Source organism: Gekko japonicus, unplaced genomic scaffold, assembly GCF_001447785.1.
Source record: "Gekko japonicus isolate JY-2015 unplaced genomic scaffold, Gekko_japonicus_V1.1 scaffold4681, whole genome shotgun sequence".
Taxonomy (NCBI): domain Eukaryota; kingdom Metazoa; phylum Chordata; class Lepidosauria; order Squamata; family Gekkonidae; genus Gekko; species Gekko japonicus.
In genome coordinates, this window is record NW_015177154.1 from 8,352 (window position 1) to 25,304 (window position 16,953).

At 45.9% G+C, this 16,953-nt stretch overlaps 1 protein-coding gene across 1 annotated transcript; it reads right to left on the bottom strand.

Annotated features, from left to right (window-relative positions):
* Positions 1-811: 811 nt before the first annotated feature.
* Positions 812-16,744, bottom strand: LOC107124847 (17-beta-hydroxysteroid dehydrogenase 14-like). The gene is made up of 9 exons (XM_015428349.1): positions 16,647-16,744; positions 15,190-15,234; positions 12,149-12,249; positions 10,231-10,297; positions 9,627-9,715; positions 8,131-8,235; positions 6,989-7,056; positions 5,054-5,150; positions 812-1,170 (listed from the first exon to the last, which is right to left on the bottom strand). Exons 1-9 carry the CDS (start codon positions 16,732-16,734, stop codon positions 967-969), a joined length of 864 nt encoding a protein of 287 aa, XP_015283835.1. The 5' UTR covers positions 16,735-16,744; the 3' UTR covers positions 812-966.
* Between the last annotated feature and the right edge of the window lie 209 nt (positions 16,745-16,953).

A 16,953-nucleotide genomic window follows, 5' to 3' on the forward strand; every position in this document is an offset into this window, starting at 1 on the left:
GGAGGGGACCTCTTCCAGTCTACTTTGGTGGTGGTGGGGGGGGGTTAAGTGAATTATGACAACCAGCATTACAGGTCAAGTATAACAGAGGTGGAACAGTAACTGTCAGAACCCTGCCTAATCTATCAAACAGGAAGTTGCTTAAATGTTATCAGCCTGCCCAAATGACTTATTTATTCCAATATTTATATCCCACTTTTCCTTGTGACTCAAGGCAGCTTACAAATCATACTGGAAAGCATAATAGGGACGTGAAAAAAATGATTTTTCCCCCCAGTTCCATTGTAGCCTATGGGGATCATTATAGTCAATGGGCCCCTTAAGCTATATTGGAGAATAAGTCTGGGGGTACCTGGTGCTCAGGGGGGGGCTGTTTTTGAGGTAGAGGCACCAAATCTACAGCATGTATGCTGGTGCCTCTCCTCACCACGGGGTCCAATTCTATGGACTCCAGGAGGTGCCCCCATTCTCCATTGTTTCCAATGAAGGGGGGAAATGCCTTCTCAGTTCACTAGTGGGCTGAGGCAAAAATACCTGCACTGCTGGCTAAAATTTTGTGAGCCAGCACCCCCTAGCGCAGCTTAGAGGGAACTTTGCCAGCGAGAGACCAGTTTCAAAGGATCAACCCTACCTGCAAGAATTAAGAACAGGAGTCTTCTTTATCAATATGGCCTATCTGAACTGGTCATGTCTAAAGGGACTTTTTGGATTCTGCCTTTCTTTTTTTTAAAAAAAGCCTAAGGTGACACACATGGCTTTCCTCTTTCTGCTCACAACATCCTGTGTGGCAGCTTAGGTTGGCCCAAGGGCCTCCATTGAGTTTCACTACTGAGTGGTCGAACTTCCAACACTAACTGTCTCTTGCTTTGTTTTCTTTTGCTACAACACCTTTGTGGAGCTCTTCTTGGAAGGATGATTTTGAATCAATGACACCTGTCGTCTTAGCTTATATTTCCTCTCCCCTTTTCAGTTGTAGTGCTTGCTGGAGAAACCCTGTGAGTTCCCACCCACACTTGAGCCAGACTGAAGATACATCCGGTCCTTCACCCCAAAGCCGACTTCAGCTCCGCCAGTGAGCAGAAGGTTTAAACCAGTGCAGAAAGTACCCTCTGCGGCAAGGTACAGGGCAGCCAATGCCACTTCTTCTGGGGCCCCGAAATGTCCCAAAAGCTGTAAATGTGGAAAAGAAGAGAGATCCATTTAGAATTCTGCACTCACTGCATGTAAGGTAAGATCATGAGGTCTCAGAAGCTGAACCTGGTTGGGGCAGGACTTCCTGGGTGCAGAATTGGAACTTTCAATTTTTGTATGCACAGCCTTTCTTATTGTTACCATGTTAGATGTGGTAGACGTTGGGTTGCCAATCCCAGCTTCGGAGATGTAGAAGCAGTGCCTGGGGAAGGGAAAGTTTGGGGAGGGGAGGGGACCCGGCAGAGTTGCAGGGCTCTTTTTGTAGCAGGAGCTCCTTTGCATATTAGGCGACACCCCCCCTAATGTAGCCAATCCTCCAAGAGCTTAAAGTAGCCCCTGTAAGAAGAGCTCTGTAAGCTCTTGGAGGATTGGTTATATTAGGGGTGTGTGGCCTAATATGCAAAGGAGTTCCTGCTACAAAAAGAGCCTTGCGCGTTCTTCCATAGGAGAAATGGAAGTCTACAAGTATCCACCCTCTGCAGCCACTCTAGGACTTCGGTTTCTCCTACCCACCAGTAGGGCTGCCAAATGACCCCGGGGGGCGGAATTTCCCCCGCCTTTGAGCCCCGATTTCGACTCCCGCGGAATCGGGGCCCGGGGGAAAACCCATCCCCGTGTGTGCGGCACCTGGAAGTGATGTCGCATGCTGGGGGCGGGGCCACGCCATTTGAAGGGAAAACAAAGAGTTTCCCCCTAAAATGGCATGGCCCCGCCCCCAGCGTGTGATATCCCTTCCGGGTGCCGCGCGCGCACGAAAATGATTTGGCAACCCTACCCACCAGAGATGCTCTTTTCCCCCGGGGACTGTCATCTGGAGAATATTCATTCATTTAAAACTTTCATTAGCCACCTTTCTTCCTTATGGTGCTCGATGGCTTACCATCAGGCCCGTAGCTACGGTGGGGCTTTCCTGGACTCAGCCCCCTTCCTTAAAGGGACAGCCCCACAAGACTATCCCCCTAAAAATGTTTTTAAAAACTTTTAAAAAACACACCATTTTAAGGTGTGCGCTTCTGCACCGAGCCGCGTGCCAAGTACAGCCCTGACTAGCCCCACTGGAAAGAAGTTGCACAACTGAGCACAGCCTGGGGAAACCCTGATGATAAGCAGCTGCCAGGTCCCCCCTGTCCAATCACTCAGGAAGCTCGGTGGTTTTTCTGCGCATGTGGGAGTGCCACTGCTTCATGCATTTTTTACAGCCGCGTGCTGAGAGCGTAAGGAGGGGGAAACGCCACCAGCAATTCGGTTCAGGCATCATTTTGAACTACAGGAACAGTCCAGATTCCTCTTCCCTGCTGGGCTCAGTTCTTCCTATGGAGCCTTTTAAAGTCCCACTCATGAGAAGCATCTGCATTAAAGTGATCAACTTTGGCCCATTCTGCATCTAGCCTTCGCTCCGTTGTTTTACCAAACCCACACTGGAACGGGGAAAGATGCAGCTCAAAACCACATTCAAATACCCCGGGGGCCAACACCGTACTGACTGCAGAGTCACCCATGAACGGTCATAAAACGGCCATAAATCTATGCAGAGGTACCATTAAAACCCGATTATCAAGGGAACTGAAACTGGCATGCCGTCTGGAGGGTACCATAAAAACCCGATGATCAAATGAAGTGAAAGCAGCATGGAGTGCAGAGGGGAATTTCTGTTCCAACCTGGGTTTGCTTAAACAACGAAGGGAAAAGGCAACGCAGAATGGACCTTTGACTAGATCATGCCCCATTTCTGTCGGTCTACTGATAGACATGACCGGTTATGTTTGTGCCCGTGAGCTGTAGCTGGGGCAAGTATTGTTCAATCTCATGCCGGGGAAGAGGTAATTCTGTTTTCTATTTTCACATTCCGTTACTGCTAAATCACCCTCCCAGAATAACCTTCACTTTTACGCTCTCTCCACCTTGTTCTCCTCCCCAAGCCTCATTAGTGTCCTCAGTTTTCTCCCCCCCCCATTAGATCTGAATCCTGTCAGTCAAGGATCCAAAAACTCACTTTCCTAGGCTCCTGACTACTTGGGATTGCAGCTTCCGATCCGATACATTTACTTACAAGGGAGTCTCACTGAAAGCACGGTGATCTTCTTCTTAGTAAGAAGAAGAGTCTATTTGGTCCAGGCTCCCAACAGGGCAAAGTGTGCCCCCTGGATATATTTTAGGTTCGAAAAATGGTGCAGGGAGGGAAGCTGAAGTCACTCTTCTCCCCACACCTTGGTCCCGATCCGACCAGATTTCTTCTCCATGCATTTTGCACACAAACCCCAAATTCTTTTGGTTGAAGCCCCCTTAAACATTTAAAAGCCCCCCCCCATTCCTGGCTATGGGCCTGCTTACGATATAGACAAAATACATAATATAGAATACATAGAATACAAAAAACCCTCAGAAAATCAAAAATCACATTTTAGGCCTGCAAGTAACATAATCAAATGCAGTCTCCAAATACCTCCTAAAGACTGAGAGTGAGGGGGCCGGGCACACCTCCCTGGGGAGGAGGTTATTCTAGAATTGTGGGGCTGCCACTGAAAAGGCCCTGTCTTGTGTACACACCAGTGGAGCTCCTTTGATTGATGGGACAGTAAGGAGAGCCTCTCCCTGTGATCTTGATTCCCAGGCAGGAACATATGGAAGGAGATTCTCCAGTCGCAAGCCAGAAGAGCTTTGAAGCTCAAAAACAACACTTTGAACTGGGCTTGGCAGAGGACTGGTAGACAGTGTAAATGCTGTAGTATTGGGATGTCATGATCCGGATCCTGGTCCCAACCAGAAGTCTTCCCACTTTGTCCTGCACTAGCTGGAGCTTCTGGACACTCTGCCCCGAGCCGAGCCCAGAGTACATGTAATGAAGGCATGCATCATTGTGGCTAAGAGCTGACTGAACCAGCAAAAGATGCAGCTAATGCACCTGCCAAAGCCAGGAAAAGCACCCTGAACCACCTCGGTTGCCTAGTTTTTGAAAGTGACTGCTGTGTTGAGTAGCACTCCCAAGCTGTGAAACTGGCTTTTCAAGGGGAGAATAGCCCCCTCCAAGACAGGAGAGATCTGAAGGCACTGGTCTACCTTTCTACTAACCCAGAGAACCTCTGTCTTGTCAGGATTAACTTTCAGCTTGTTCACCCTCATCCAGCCCATTACAAATTCCAAGCACTGGTTCAGAAGATCAACAGCATCTTCAGAATTAGGTCAGAAAGAAAGGTAGTGCTGGATATCATCCCCATATTGATAATACCGCAGCTCTAACTTCCTTATTACCTGTCCCGGCACAGCATGGGGGATACGATTGAGGTCTCTGGAACCCCACAGGCCAATGGTCATGGGACTGGGTAAAAATCCCCACCTTCTGAGACTGACCCCCTCCTCCCTGGACTAGTACTAGAACTCCCATAATATGGACTCTCCAAGTCTTAGTGCTTACAGGGAGCTCAGTAGGAAACTATGATTGATAGTACTGAAGACTGTTGAATGATTCAGGAGGACATGCCACCTGTCTGTTACTTGATAGCAGGGGTCGTTTCATAGAAAAAGAGCTGAATGATTCAGGAGGACATTCCACCTGTCTGTTACTTGATAGAGGTCGTCAACCAAGGCAGCCAAAGCAGTCTCTGTTCCAAATCCTGACCTGAAGCCAGTTTGAAATGATTCAGCGAAAGTAGTCTCTGTTCCAAATCATGACCTGAAGAAAATCCACCTGCCCAAACACCTTGATCAAGTATGGAAGATTGGAGACTGGCCAGAAGTTCTCCAACATAGTGAACATAGAGTTGTCATTCAGGAAGAACTTCAGGCTCCGCCTAGAAAATGGCAACCTTAAGGAGAACCATTCATCTACAGAAGCACCATTCCTGTTCCCCTACAGCACACTTGCCGAAGTATGGGTGGCTTCCTCCATTGCCGCTTCTGGATTCCGTGACTGATTTATAAACTTTTTCATCAAAGTAGTCCAGATATATCCTGGTGAGATGCTAGGATTGAAAATGTTTGGAAATTAAAAAGGGGCAGGGGTACCATGAAGCATCAAGAAATATGTCCCCTAGTGAATGAGTTCTGAAGAAGTGTCTTTCTTATTATCACTAGAAAAATATCAAATTCCAAGACATAACAAACTGATTCACCCCACAATCCTTGGCATGACTATTCATTTATACATCCCAGGAAAATACAGCATGAAATGCAGGTTCTGATATTTCAGCCCACAGGGCACTGCATCGCACAATAAAAATGAGAAGAAAAAGGAGTAGCAAAAAAATCCATTTTTAAATCTATTTTTAAAAGGACCTGAGGGTTAGTGGCAGAAGCTGAGGGCCTGCAAGGAATCACCGGGGGGCTGTACAACTTGAAAGTAATATCTCCCTCACCAAATCTCCTCCTCCAAGATTCTGTAAGCTCTTAGGGGAAGGACTTAAGGTTGACAACTTCTCCCCGTGCCCCATTTTCTTCCTTAACCGACTCTAACTGGCTCTAACCGACATTCTGGGCTTCCCGGAGCAGATTGGGTTCTCTTTCAAGATGGCTTTTCCCCTCAGTGTCTTATTTTTCTTCTAGTTACTTGACAAAGCTTTTACTTTTCCACATACCTGGGGGAGATCCATTAATAAGGAGACACCACTACCTTCTCTATCTGCAGGTGCACTGGTTTTGGTATCTAGGGTGGCCAATGTCCAGTTGGCACCTGGAGATCTCCCACTGTTACACTTGATCTCCAGATGACCAGGATCAGTCCCCCTGAAGAAAATGGCTGCTTATTTATTTATTTATTTATTTATTTACTCTCGTAAATTTATATCCCACCCTCTCCGTGAGCGGGCTCAGGGCGGGTTACAAGGTCGCAAAGGATCGTGACAGTAGCCATAAAAGAGCATAAAATCAGAAAATTAGAAACATTTTGAATTTTAAAGCAATACTGAGAAGAGAAGGAGAAGAAATTGGATTTATACCCCGCCCTTCACTACCCAAAGGAGTCTCAGAGTGGCTTACAAACTTCTTTCCCTTCCCCTCCCCACAACAGACACCCTGTGAGTTAGGCGGGGCCGAGAGAGCTCTGACAGAAACTGCTCTTTTTCAAGAACAGCTCTTATCAGAACTACAGTTTGCCCAAGGTCATCCAGCAGGTGCAAGTGGAGGAGTGGGGAATCAAACCCGGTTCTCCCAGATTAGAGACAGCACTCCAAACCACTACACCAAACTAATGTGAGAACTAACTCCATAGTGACACTCATATAGGATCTTCTAGGCAGAGTTGGCTACTGACCATAAGGACAGGGCTGTCAGCAGCGGGAGGCCAAAGACGGAGACGAATCAGGTTCCTGCTGCGCTACTGAGGTCCCTCCTCAGACTCCACCCCCAAAATCTCCAGGTATTTCCCAGTCCAGAGCTGGTGGCCACCCTAGTGGTATCACAAATGCTGATGTGCACTATTATATTTAAAGATACTTCCAATGCACGGCCTTAAGGAAAACCATATTATTCCAGTAGATTTGAAAATAATGGGATTCATTTCCTACATTTGAATTCAAGAAGATATATTTTGTGCCTCGTCCATTTTTTGTGTTTCTGTGTGGAAACCAGTTATACCTTCTCCAGTAAAGTAACCTAGCCCATTTGTCAGGATATTAGACTCTTACAGCGCCAGTTCCCTGTTAGTATTATGTTCTCCCTCTAGTATCTCTTTACTTGTTTTAGCAAAAACTTTGTTTGTAAGCTCCAGGCGTTGAGGTACGGAGGACCTGTCTTTCGTTCCTGAGAGTATTCTGCAAGGGACACTACATATCAAAGGTTCTGTATGGATACTAATTATTTTTACCTGTTGACTCGGACTCCATATTTGCTCTCATCGATGGCCAGGGCTTTGGTCATTCCAATGATAGCAGCCTGGAAGAGAAATGCACAATTGATCAGAAATGGCTTGGCCTCCTCCTGTCACAGCCTGATATGCATTAAAGATTTTTTTGTTATGGACATAAATAATGCCTACAATGGGAATAAATAATGCCGCCTAACTTCTATTAAAAGACAAGCGATTATTCTCAAGGCCTTTCAGCAATCCTCGGCGAAGACACAATACAGGAAAAAGCAATGCACAGTGCCTTACAGTAGTCTAGCCTCATAGTGAAGACAGGATGGGTTCCCTGAATGTTGACTTTCAGCACCTGAGTTGTCACCCTCCGCCAAAAAGATCTTTTCCCTCTGGACAAGAGAAACAGGGGTAGGGAGGCTGTCATTCCTCGGTGGGGGGGGGCAGTTTGGCCCTAGATATCCTAGTCTGATCCCTTGCCCAGGAAAAGGATATAGGGAACCCTGTACATATATTTATTTATTTATTTATTCGATTTGTTATCCCGCCCTAACCCCTAAGGGTCTCTGGGCGGCTTACAGAGAGTGCTAATCACATTTACAGAATCTAACCTAGGGCCACAGATATACAGGGGTGGTGACAACCCTACCAGTCACCTTTAACATTCCTGTGAAGCCTCTGTTTATGGGAGAGGGCTTTTCATTTTCTCTAGGTGGATGGCAAACTTACTTGGGGTCCTCATGTAAGGGAGAAATATGCAGGATGATAATGAGAAGAAAGCAAATGAACGTTCCATGAAACCTTCACTGGTTACAGGCTGGTTTTAGACTCATCTATGAAAATTAATAACTGACCTGAAAGAATAACAACCCAGCCTCCTCCCGTGCCTTTAGGAGCAACCTGATCTACAAGATCCCGCAAGTGGAGTTTTTCAAAGCACGGAGAGTAGAGACACTATCACTGGCCACCTACATGCTGTGCAGACCTTCATCGTCTACAAGATCCCGCAGGTGGAGTTTTTCAAAGCACGGAGAGTATCACCGGCCACCTACATGCTGTGCAGACCTTCATCTGCCAGACGAGCTGCTTTTAAAGGCTCAAGAGCAGAAGCATTAAAACAAAAAAGGATTCTGTCCTTGGATCAGGATTACCTTGCTTGCTGCATATGACACACTATGCTTCGCCCCAATGACACCAAAAATACTGGCAATGTTGATGATGTTTCCTTTCGTTTCCCGTAAGTAGGGCAGTGCATACTGGACACAAAAGAGAAACAGAAACAGTGTTCTCAAGCCAGAAACGTATAAAGCTGCCAAGGTTTAGGCTGTGAACAGACGAGCTGTTTGATCTGAAGTTGTACCTGTTCCCTTCTGGATTTACGTAAAATGCACCATCAGACACATTGTATCCTGTTTCCCAGTCGCCAGTGTCTCTGTCTCTCTCTGTCTGTCTGTCTCCCTCTCTCTCTGTCTCTCTCTCTGTCTCTCACTGCTCTTATAGCTATAGCCTTACTTGATCTTCTTCTTCTTCTGTTTAATTATTGCCCCTAAAATTTTTGCCACAGAAAAGAGTAACAGAATCATTTGTATCTGATAATAACCATGTCGCCTGTGCCATTATACTATCAGGTGCCTCCTTAGACCTTTCCATCATCCCGGAATCGGTGTTTAATGATACCAGACAAAGTCCGAGGCTTATGAATTGTCTGGTTTCTGGATGTTGGAACTCTCCACAATGGCCTCAAGCTAGAAGGGAAGTCTGAACCTTCCATTTTTACTCTTTAAAAAAATCAGTCAGCGATATGCATATAAGTGGATTGTGAGGCACCGCTTGTGCATTTATGCACAATTTTTGTTGGGATCGGGAACCCCCAGGAGGCAGTTGTTTTTGAGCAACACATTCAAGGGGGAAACCCTCCTTTCTGCTATTTCTTAGGGTGGGAAAATAGTCCCTATTTAGGCTTCCATATCGGCAGCCAGGATTCTGTCCCTGAAACTTTACTCCAGTCCAAGCCACTTCATAACATTGCTCTGGTGGGAAAGCTCTATGGGGAGAGAAAAAGGGAAAACTTCCCCATTAAATGAGTGGGAAAGGGAATAAGATCAGGCAGGAAAGGGAGTGATTTCTGGTGGAGAAATATAGTTGTATAGGAATCAATGATCATGGAGCTGTCAAAAAGGAGCAGTGCTTTGAATAAGTGCTTCTGCACATGCCCAGAAAACAATTTTTTTAAGCGATGCCGCCCAAGCACCTGCTCCATGGTTACCATGCAGCAGTAATCTGAACAGTCGAGCACGGGAGGAGTGCGTTGTGAGACAGGATAAGAATGGCGTGTTTGGACAAAACTCTCTGGAACAAATAACACCAGATAAATTAGAGGTGTGGCCAGACTGTGCTAAGCCTGATGTCTGACCACCTTAGAATTGTCCATTGGCAGAGACTCGTCCCAGCACAGATGGCAGAAATCCTTGCAAATGGAGATGACGGGGATGAACCCTTTGGGTGCAAACCTGGTCCCCAGCTGTGGAGCCAAGTTCCTGTCTGCATGGTTCTGATTTGGGTAAGAGAGCACTGTACTTCTCAGTACCCTTCCAGGTTTTTTCCGGTGGACTTTCAACTCCAGATGAAGCCAGCTGGAAACACTCACCTTGGATGTTAACAAACAGCTCACAGTGTTAATTTCCATGAGGTTGTAGAAGTCTTGGGCGCACGTTTCATCTATAGTTTTGAAATTACCTGTTTGCAAGAAGATTTTAAATGGAGTTGGGTTTCACAGAGGCAAGACACACAAATAAGCCACACAATATTTGGCTTATTTTACTATTATCTAGATTAATATTCTATCCAAGGACTAGTGGGAATGATTCTATGGAACCTGATGTATTTACTAAATATTGGATATTATCCCTTTCTTTTTGGAATGAAAACATATATGACAAGATATACCCATTTGCTTATTAAGATTTCTTGTAAAATGACTGGGGAATTTGTTTGTTTGTTTTTGTATGTATGTACTGAGTGTATGTTTGCATTAAAACAATAATTTAAAGTGAAATAAAAATGTAGCTTTTTTAGGAGACTGTAATGTCTTTAGTTTTTTTTATAAACAGCCACCTGCAAAGTTATACTTCCTCAAACCCTCGAGTGAACAGGTTTGTTCTGGCTTATGAATAAACAGGAAATGACCTCACATCCAGACACAAACATCCCAGTGATTCTTACCAGGACCCAAAAATTTGAACGTAACTCACTAGTTCCAACAGTGTTCACCAGGCAGTCCAGGCATCCGTAACGTTCTAAAGTGACCCGAATCAGCCTCTGCAGGAACAAAGATGAAGAGACATCTAAGGCAGGGCAAGGATTAACAACAGAATCGAGAATGCTGCCATTCCAGAGCTGCAAGCGACCATCAGTACTCAAGACCAGTGTTCCCTCTAAGCTGAGTTAGTGTGAGCTGCCTCACAGTTTTTTAGCCTCTGGCTCACATATTTTTGTCTTCGCTCAGGGAGGACGGCTCCAGAGCAAATTAATTTATGCAGCAGCCAAATCGCTGGCTCACAACTCTGATGCCAGGAGCTACAAAGTAGAATATTTGCTCGCAAGACTCCACAGCTTAGAGGGAACATTGCTCAGGACGTCACCTGTTCCAGGTGTTGGGAGCAAGACAGAGAAGGGTGGGCAGCAAAGGAGCCTGGGGGGGAGGATAGGGCTCCTGTGTGGGTTGGGGGACGAGGCCTGATCCAGCCTGGGGAGGGGGTTGCTCAGGCATTTGGCTGTTGAGGGTCTTTGAACCATGAGCTGCCTCCTGTCAGAATACAGAAATGAAAGGAAAGACCCTGAAGGGGTCAGCAAGTTCTAGCTAGAGAGGACTGTAGGAGGAAGTGCCTTCTTTTTTACAAAGGGGCTTCTCTTTGTCGATCTGCAGAATAGTCTTCTTAGGCTTTCCTTCTGAAACAGTCTAGAACTCTCTGTCTCTCACCTAGCAAGGCAGCTAGGGTAACATCCTCTGTTTCCGATCCACTTTATTCGTTTCACAAATAAAGCATTCTTTACTCTTACTCAGTTCAGTGTCCTGACTGCTGCATAGGCACTCTGCTATAACACCTCCAGCCTGACTGAGCCCAGAGTCAAGGAGGCAATGTTTGTGCTCATCTTCTGAGCCTTGCCTGTTTTCAGACTCTAGGGCCTGCTCTGACAGTGAGGAGGACCTGAAGCTTAAAGCTGATGGAGACATTAAGTGGAACCCCAGGACAAGGACTTATGCAGAGAAGAGTCACATGACACCATAGGTGATAAGCATATAAGCATAAATCAAGGGGAAAGGCCTAGCAGAACAGTGTTATGGCCATTTAGACACCTGAGAATTAGGATATAGGGCAGTGATGGCGAACCTTTTAGAGTAGGGCTGCCAAATCCCCCCGGGGGGCGGATTTCCCCCCGCTTTCGATGCCCAATTTCTGCCCCCGCTGAATCGGGGCCCGGGGGAAACCCCACCCCCGCTTGCATGTCACCCGGATGTGACGTCGCACGCTGGGGCGGGGCCACAGCCATTTGAGGGGAAAACTCTATGTTTTCCCCTCAAATGGCTGTGGCCCCGCCCCCAGCGTGCGACGTCACATCCGGGTGACATGCAAGCGGGGGTGGGGTTTCCCCCGGGCCCCGATTCAGCGGGGGCAGAAATTGGGCGCTTCGTGCACACGCACACCGGGAGCTCCCAGGGAGTCCCCCGCCAAGGAAGTAAGTAGCATTTGGCAACCCTATTTTAGAGACCGAGTGCCCAAACTGCAACCCAAAACCCACTTATTTATCGCAAAGTGCCAACACGACAATTTAACTTGAATACTGAGGTTGTATTTTAGAAAAAACAACTCATACATTAACTTAAGATGATCCAAACAAAGTAAGGAAAGCAATCCCAAATGCTTTCATTTACTTAAAATTAGTTGGCAGAGAATTCGACACTTTAATGATGGTCTGGGCCTGGCTGGGGCGATGGCACGCATGCCCACAGAGAGGGCTCTGAGTGCCACCTCTGGCACCCTTGCCATAGGTTCGCCACCACTGATATAGGGAATGGTTTTAATGGGTTCAAAGATGAAAGGACCTTTCTTGGAAATGCTGAATAAGAACCCCCAAAGAAGTACACCTCTTCACCCAGTTTCAGCCTACCTTGATGTCTGACTCATTGCGGACATCACAGATCTGGTACAAAGCATCCCCAGGGCACCCAGAAGCCTGCAGGTCCCTCTGAATTGCTCGTCCATTTTGCGCTGCAAGGGGGAAGAACAGAAGAGTTGCCGGCAAGACAAACCTTCTAACCCTGCCTTTTCTGTGCAGCCTCTGCCTTATCTTCCTTTCCACTTGTTCCCAGTTTCTAAGTACACACAAACAGGTTTGCTAAATGCATTGAAGACTGTTGCTCCTCTCCCTTTGGTGGTTTTCTCCATCTGGAGGAAGGCAAGCAAAAAGACCTGCAAACTAAACAAACGCATTCTGTTTTAAATGGGGAAACAAACTCCTTGGGCAGGCAGGTCCAGCCTACTGTTGCCTACAGGAACACAGGAAGACAAAGAATTTAATGACTGACCAGTATACAGATCATCTGCAGCCAAAAAAGGTCTGATGATCCCATTTTCCATTATGTGCATATTCCTCTCACTGTATTTGGAACATTCTACTCAACGGTGAATATACCTTAAATTTCTTACCAGTGTTCTCTCTTGCAGGGCCTGAAGCAGCTCTGGCCATGATCTTATCCCTCCAGCTTACTTTCATCTCTGACTCTACTACTCTAAATCTCATATTTTCTTCATATTTGCTAACCGGAGATACTGGAAGCAAAGGAGTAAAGGGCCAGACACAGGAATCCTACTTCCCCTGTGCTGAAAGATCTGCACCGGCTACACATCTGTTCTTGGCATCCACAGTGTTGGTTCTCATCTTCAAGGCGGTCAATGGCTTGGAACCGGATTCCTTGAAGAACCCCCTGCTCTGTGTACCTACAGAGGTGATGTGGGTGATAGTGAGGCCCCTGACCCCTCCTTCCACTGAGACCCTAGAATTTCATTCCCATCTGGTATTGCCTGTTTTGAAGGGAACCCCCTTGAAAGTGTAAATGCTGTGGTGCCTTGAAAATGAATCTCAAAAATACAACTGATCTGCCATGACCAAGGTAAATTCTATTACAGAGGAAGGGTGTCACCCGTGACATGGAAGCGTGCTCTTATTATCCCTATCTTTAAGAAGAGCGATAGATCAGACCCGAGTAACTACGGGCCAATTAGTTTACTTCCTGTAATCTGTAAACTATATACATCTGTATTACAAGCCAACTGACTCAGTTTATTCTGAATCTGTGATAAGTTTAGAGCAAGCAGGCTTCACACAGGAAGCATCGGCTATAGGTCACTGTATTGTTCTATACCACCTAGCAGAAAAATATACTTGCTATACTGGAGGAAAGCTATGTGTCACCTTTATGGACTTGAAATCTGCATTTGATTCAATCCCTAGGACTCGTTTGTGGAAAAAACTCAAGAAAACCACAACTGATCACAGATTGTTATGGAAAATTCAGATTCTATAAGATAATCCAACTGGCCAGGTTAGATGCAAGATAGAAGGACAACTTACGAGGATATTCACGATGAGATCTGGTGTTAAGCAGGGATGCCAGATGGCTACGCGCATCTTTAATTTGTATCTAAATGGTATAGCACCTGCCCTTAAACAAGACAAATACCACCTGCTAAAACTCGGAGTTTATTACTTTACGCTGATGATGCAGTTTTATTGTGATCCCCTATTGGCCTTCGAAGGTTAATATGATCTTTCTCAAACTATTGTTGGGAGCATGATCTCACAATCAATGTTGTAACGTCAAACTCTTAGTTTTTACAAAACAGAGAAGAGATTCTAGCTACAAACGGAGATTAGAGGATAACAAGTTGGAGCAGGTTAGATCTTTCAAGTATCTAGGAGTAACCTTTGATGATTACTTATCTTGGAGACCCCAATATAAGGCTGTTATGGCATCAGCAGCTTGCTCCGCGGAAGCAATAAAGCGCTTCTTTTATAGAAAAGTTGGACAACACCTGCCAGCTGCAATTACAGTTTTCAACACCAAGGTGATACCTCAAATATTGTCTGGCACAGCAGTCTGGATCCATAGAACAGATGAAACTATAGACCAGTCGTTGACACAGTTCTTACATCAGATCTGTGGGATACCCAATTATGTAGTAGGCACTGCCCTCAGATTAGAAGTGGGCCAACACTCCATCGAAGCTAGAGCCTGGGTCTTGACTCCGAACATGACTCTTAAAATAGTTTGTTTTCAGAGAACAGCAGCCTCCTGTTCTATATGAAGCATGATAATTTCTCCGGTGTGTGGGAACAAGCAATAGAAGGAAAATTGAATGTCATGCTGTCTCCAGAAAATATCACTGCTGCTCTAGGACAGCCTTCAGCTTGTAAAATCATCAAAAAAATAATTATGAGGATAGACGTAAACAGCACTATATGCAGAGCTAGGAGGGTTTGTTCTTCCCTTTATATGGGGATTCCTCCAAGCTTCACAATCCCTATGTCTTTGTTCAGCTTAACAGTTCCAAAGAATAGACAAGCAATTATGCTTTCAATTCTACACGCACGACCCTCTGCAGTCTCCAAAGGTCGCATGCTAGGTATACCTTTCTCAAATCAATATTGTGGCAGTGGCTTGGGTGTTATCAAATCTATAAGCCATGTTTTATTTGAATGCCCCGATACAACAATGAAAGACAAAAAAAAATGGATTAAACCTCTGATACTACAGTGGCCAGAGTCTTCAGCTGATATTTTAGTTCCTAAGTTATTAGCAGATTTGCAGATCTGAGAGTAGAAAATTTACTCATTGTAGCAAAATTTTTAGTTCAGACCATGAGAATTCGAGCAACATACAATAGCTGTTTTGTAGCTTATGTATTAACCCTCTCACACCTGAATTCTTCCTTTCTTCCTCATATTCCCAGCTATGTTTAACAAATACCACTTAAAACCTATAGGTCAGAGGAGTAGAGTAAGAAAGAAAGAAAAATAAAGATTTTATTAAGCTTTACTTTGTAAGCTGCCTCGAGAAAGATCTCTGTCAAGGTGGCAAGTTCCTTTTAAAAACAAAGAAGGGGACCCTGCCATGATGGAAGGGAGTATAAAAGGTGCTCTAGACTCACCTCCGGAGGCTCGTGAACAGAAGACCACATTGGCTCCCTGGCGAACTGGAGGGCGAAGAGAGAAAGGAACACAAGACAAAACTCAGGGGCTTGGCTCACTCACAGATCTACAGCACTAGATGTTTAAAAGACTCCATTCCTGCCTCCCCCCATCCCCTATTTAGGTCCTCAAAGAACATCAGAAAACTTCAGAGGAGGGATTTCCATCTCAGGAGGGGTAGCCTTCAACAGGCAGATCTCCTTGTCCAGGACAAACTCTCTCTGATGATGGGAGCAGAAGATCCCTCCCCCCCAAGTCCTCCATGAAGGCCCTTTCAGGGGGGCAGCTGTGGTGGTCTGCAGCAAAACAAGATTTGATTCCAGGAGCAGCTGAAAGGCCAACAACTCCAGCTGTCTTCAAACACAGCCATGGGCCTTTTTGGCCCTGGCTCCTGTCTGGTGGAACTCTCTGCCTGGAGACATCCGCACCCCGTGGGACCTTGTACAGCTCCACAGGGAATGCAAAACAGATGTTCCACCAGGCTTCCGGCTGAGGACAGCAACAGTTTCTCCATCTCATCTGGCCCATGACCCTGCTCCTTGAAGGCAGGCGACCACATACAGAACGCCATCTAAGAATGAGGGTTAATCGTTTTACGAATTTTGTTGGTAATTGTGATTGATTGTTGGTTTTATACTGATTAACTTATGTATTGTTACTGGGGAAGGGCAGTTTATAAATTCAATAAGTAAAAATAGTAATAAGATCTCCAGGATAGAAGCTTTCGAGAGACAAAGCTCTGTAAATTGTCAGATATCTGACTATGTAACGTCAGACATACCCTGGAAACCTTGCTTCTCTTTGAGGTGGTTCTGCACTCAGATCTTGTTGCACCAGAGCCCAGAGACCCAGACTTACTTTAGAAATATGGGACACCCAGTGCCTCTGTCCCCAGGCTTGCAGTGTTAGTATCAGTCAGAATGGCCACCTTGTATTCTGGCAGCCTGCTTCAAGAGCTTTACAACAGGTTGAAATTCAGCAGGTGCACCGGCTATGAAAACAGGAACTGCCCACCCCACCCCTTCGCAGAATCTCTTCAACAGCTAGTAGTGATAGTTCTTGTAACCTGTTTTCCACACAAGGAATCTGTTCTGGAACACACAGACCTATTATTTTTGATAACCTAAGAAACATAACATAAGAAAGAGTCATGGGACGCCAAAGGCAAATGAAAAGCCTCTAGTCCGCAAGAATTTCTGCCAGAAGGTATTGCTTCATGAGTCCTTTTTGTGTTAGCGGGACAGACAAAAATGCCTCTGAGGACAGAAAGAGGACATTTCCCTCCCTCCCAATCTCCCTCCATCCCAGATTAGAGATGTAGGAAGTGAGGCTTCCTAAATCCTTCTGGCAGGCTCGAAACTGGCCCCTGTGGGCAGACATTGCCCACTGCTCCATCTCCACTTCTCCCCATTCTCACCAAATTCTCGCACGATGGCCAGACCGGTGCCTGAGGTGCCACCAGTCACAATCACCACCTTGCCCGGGTAACGCAGACAAGTTGCCATGCCAGCTGTTTGCCTCTGTTTCTCTGAATGACTAATATCCACGTAGAGCTTTGCCTATATAGGCTCTTGGGTGGAGCAGTGCAGCTACTTAATTGGTTGGGAGGAGTGTCCATGGCTAGTCTGCTCACTGTGGGTTGTGGAGCATGAGGGTTGGTCCTTTCTGAACTGGGAGAAGAATAATGGCTGGCGGCGTGCATTTGAGTTTTCCGCTCAAATGGC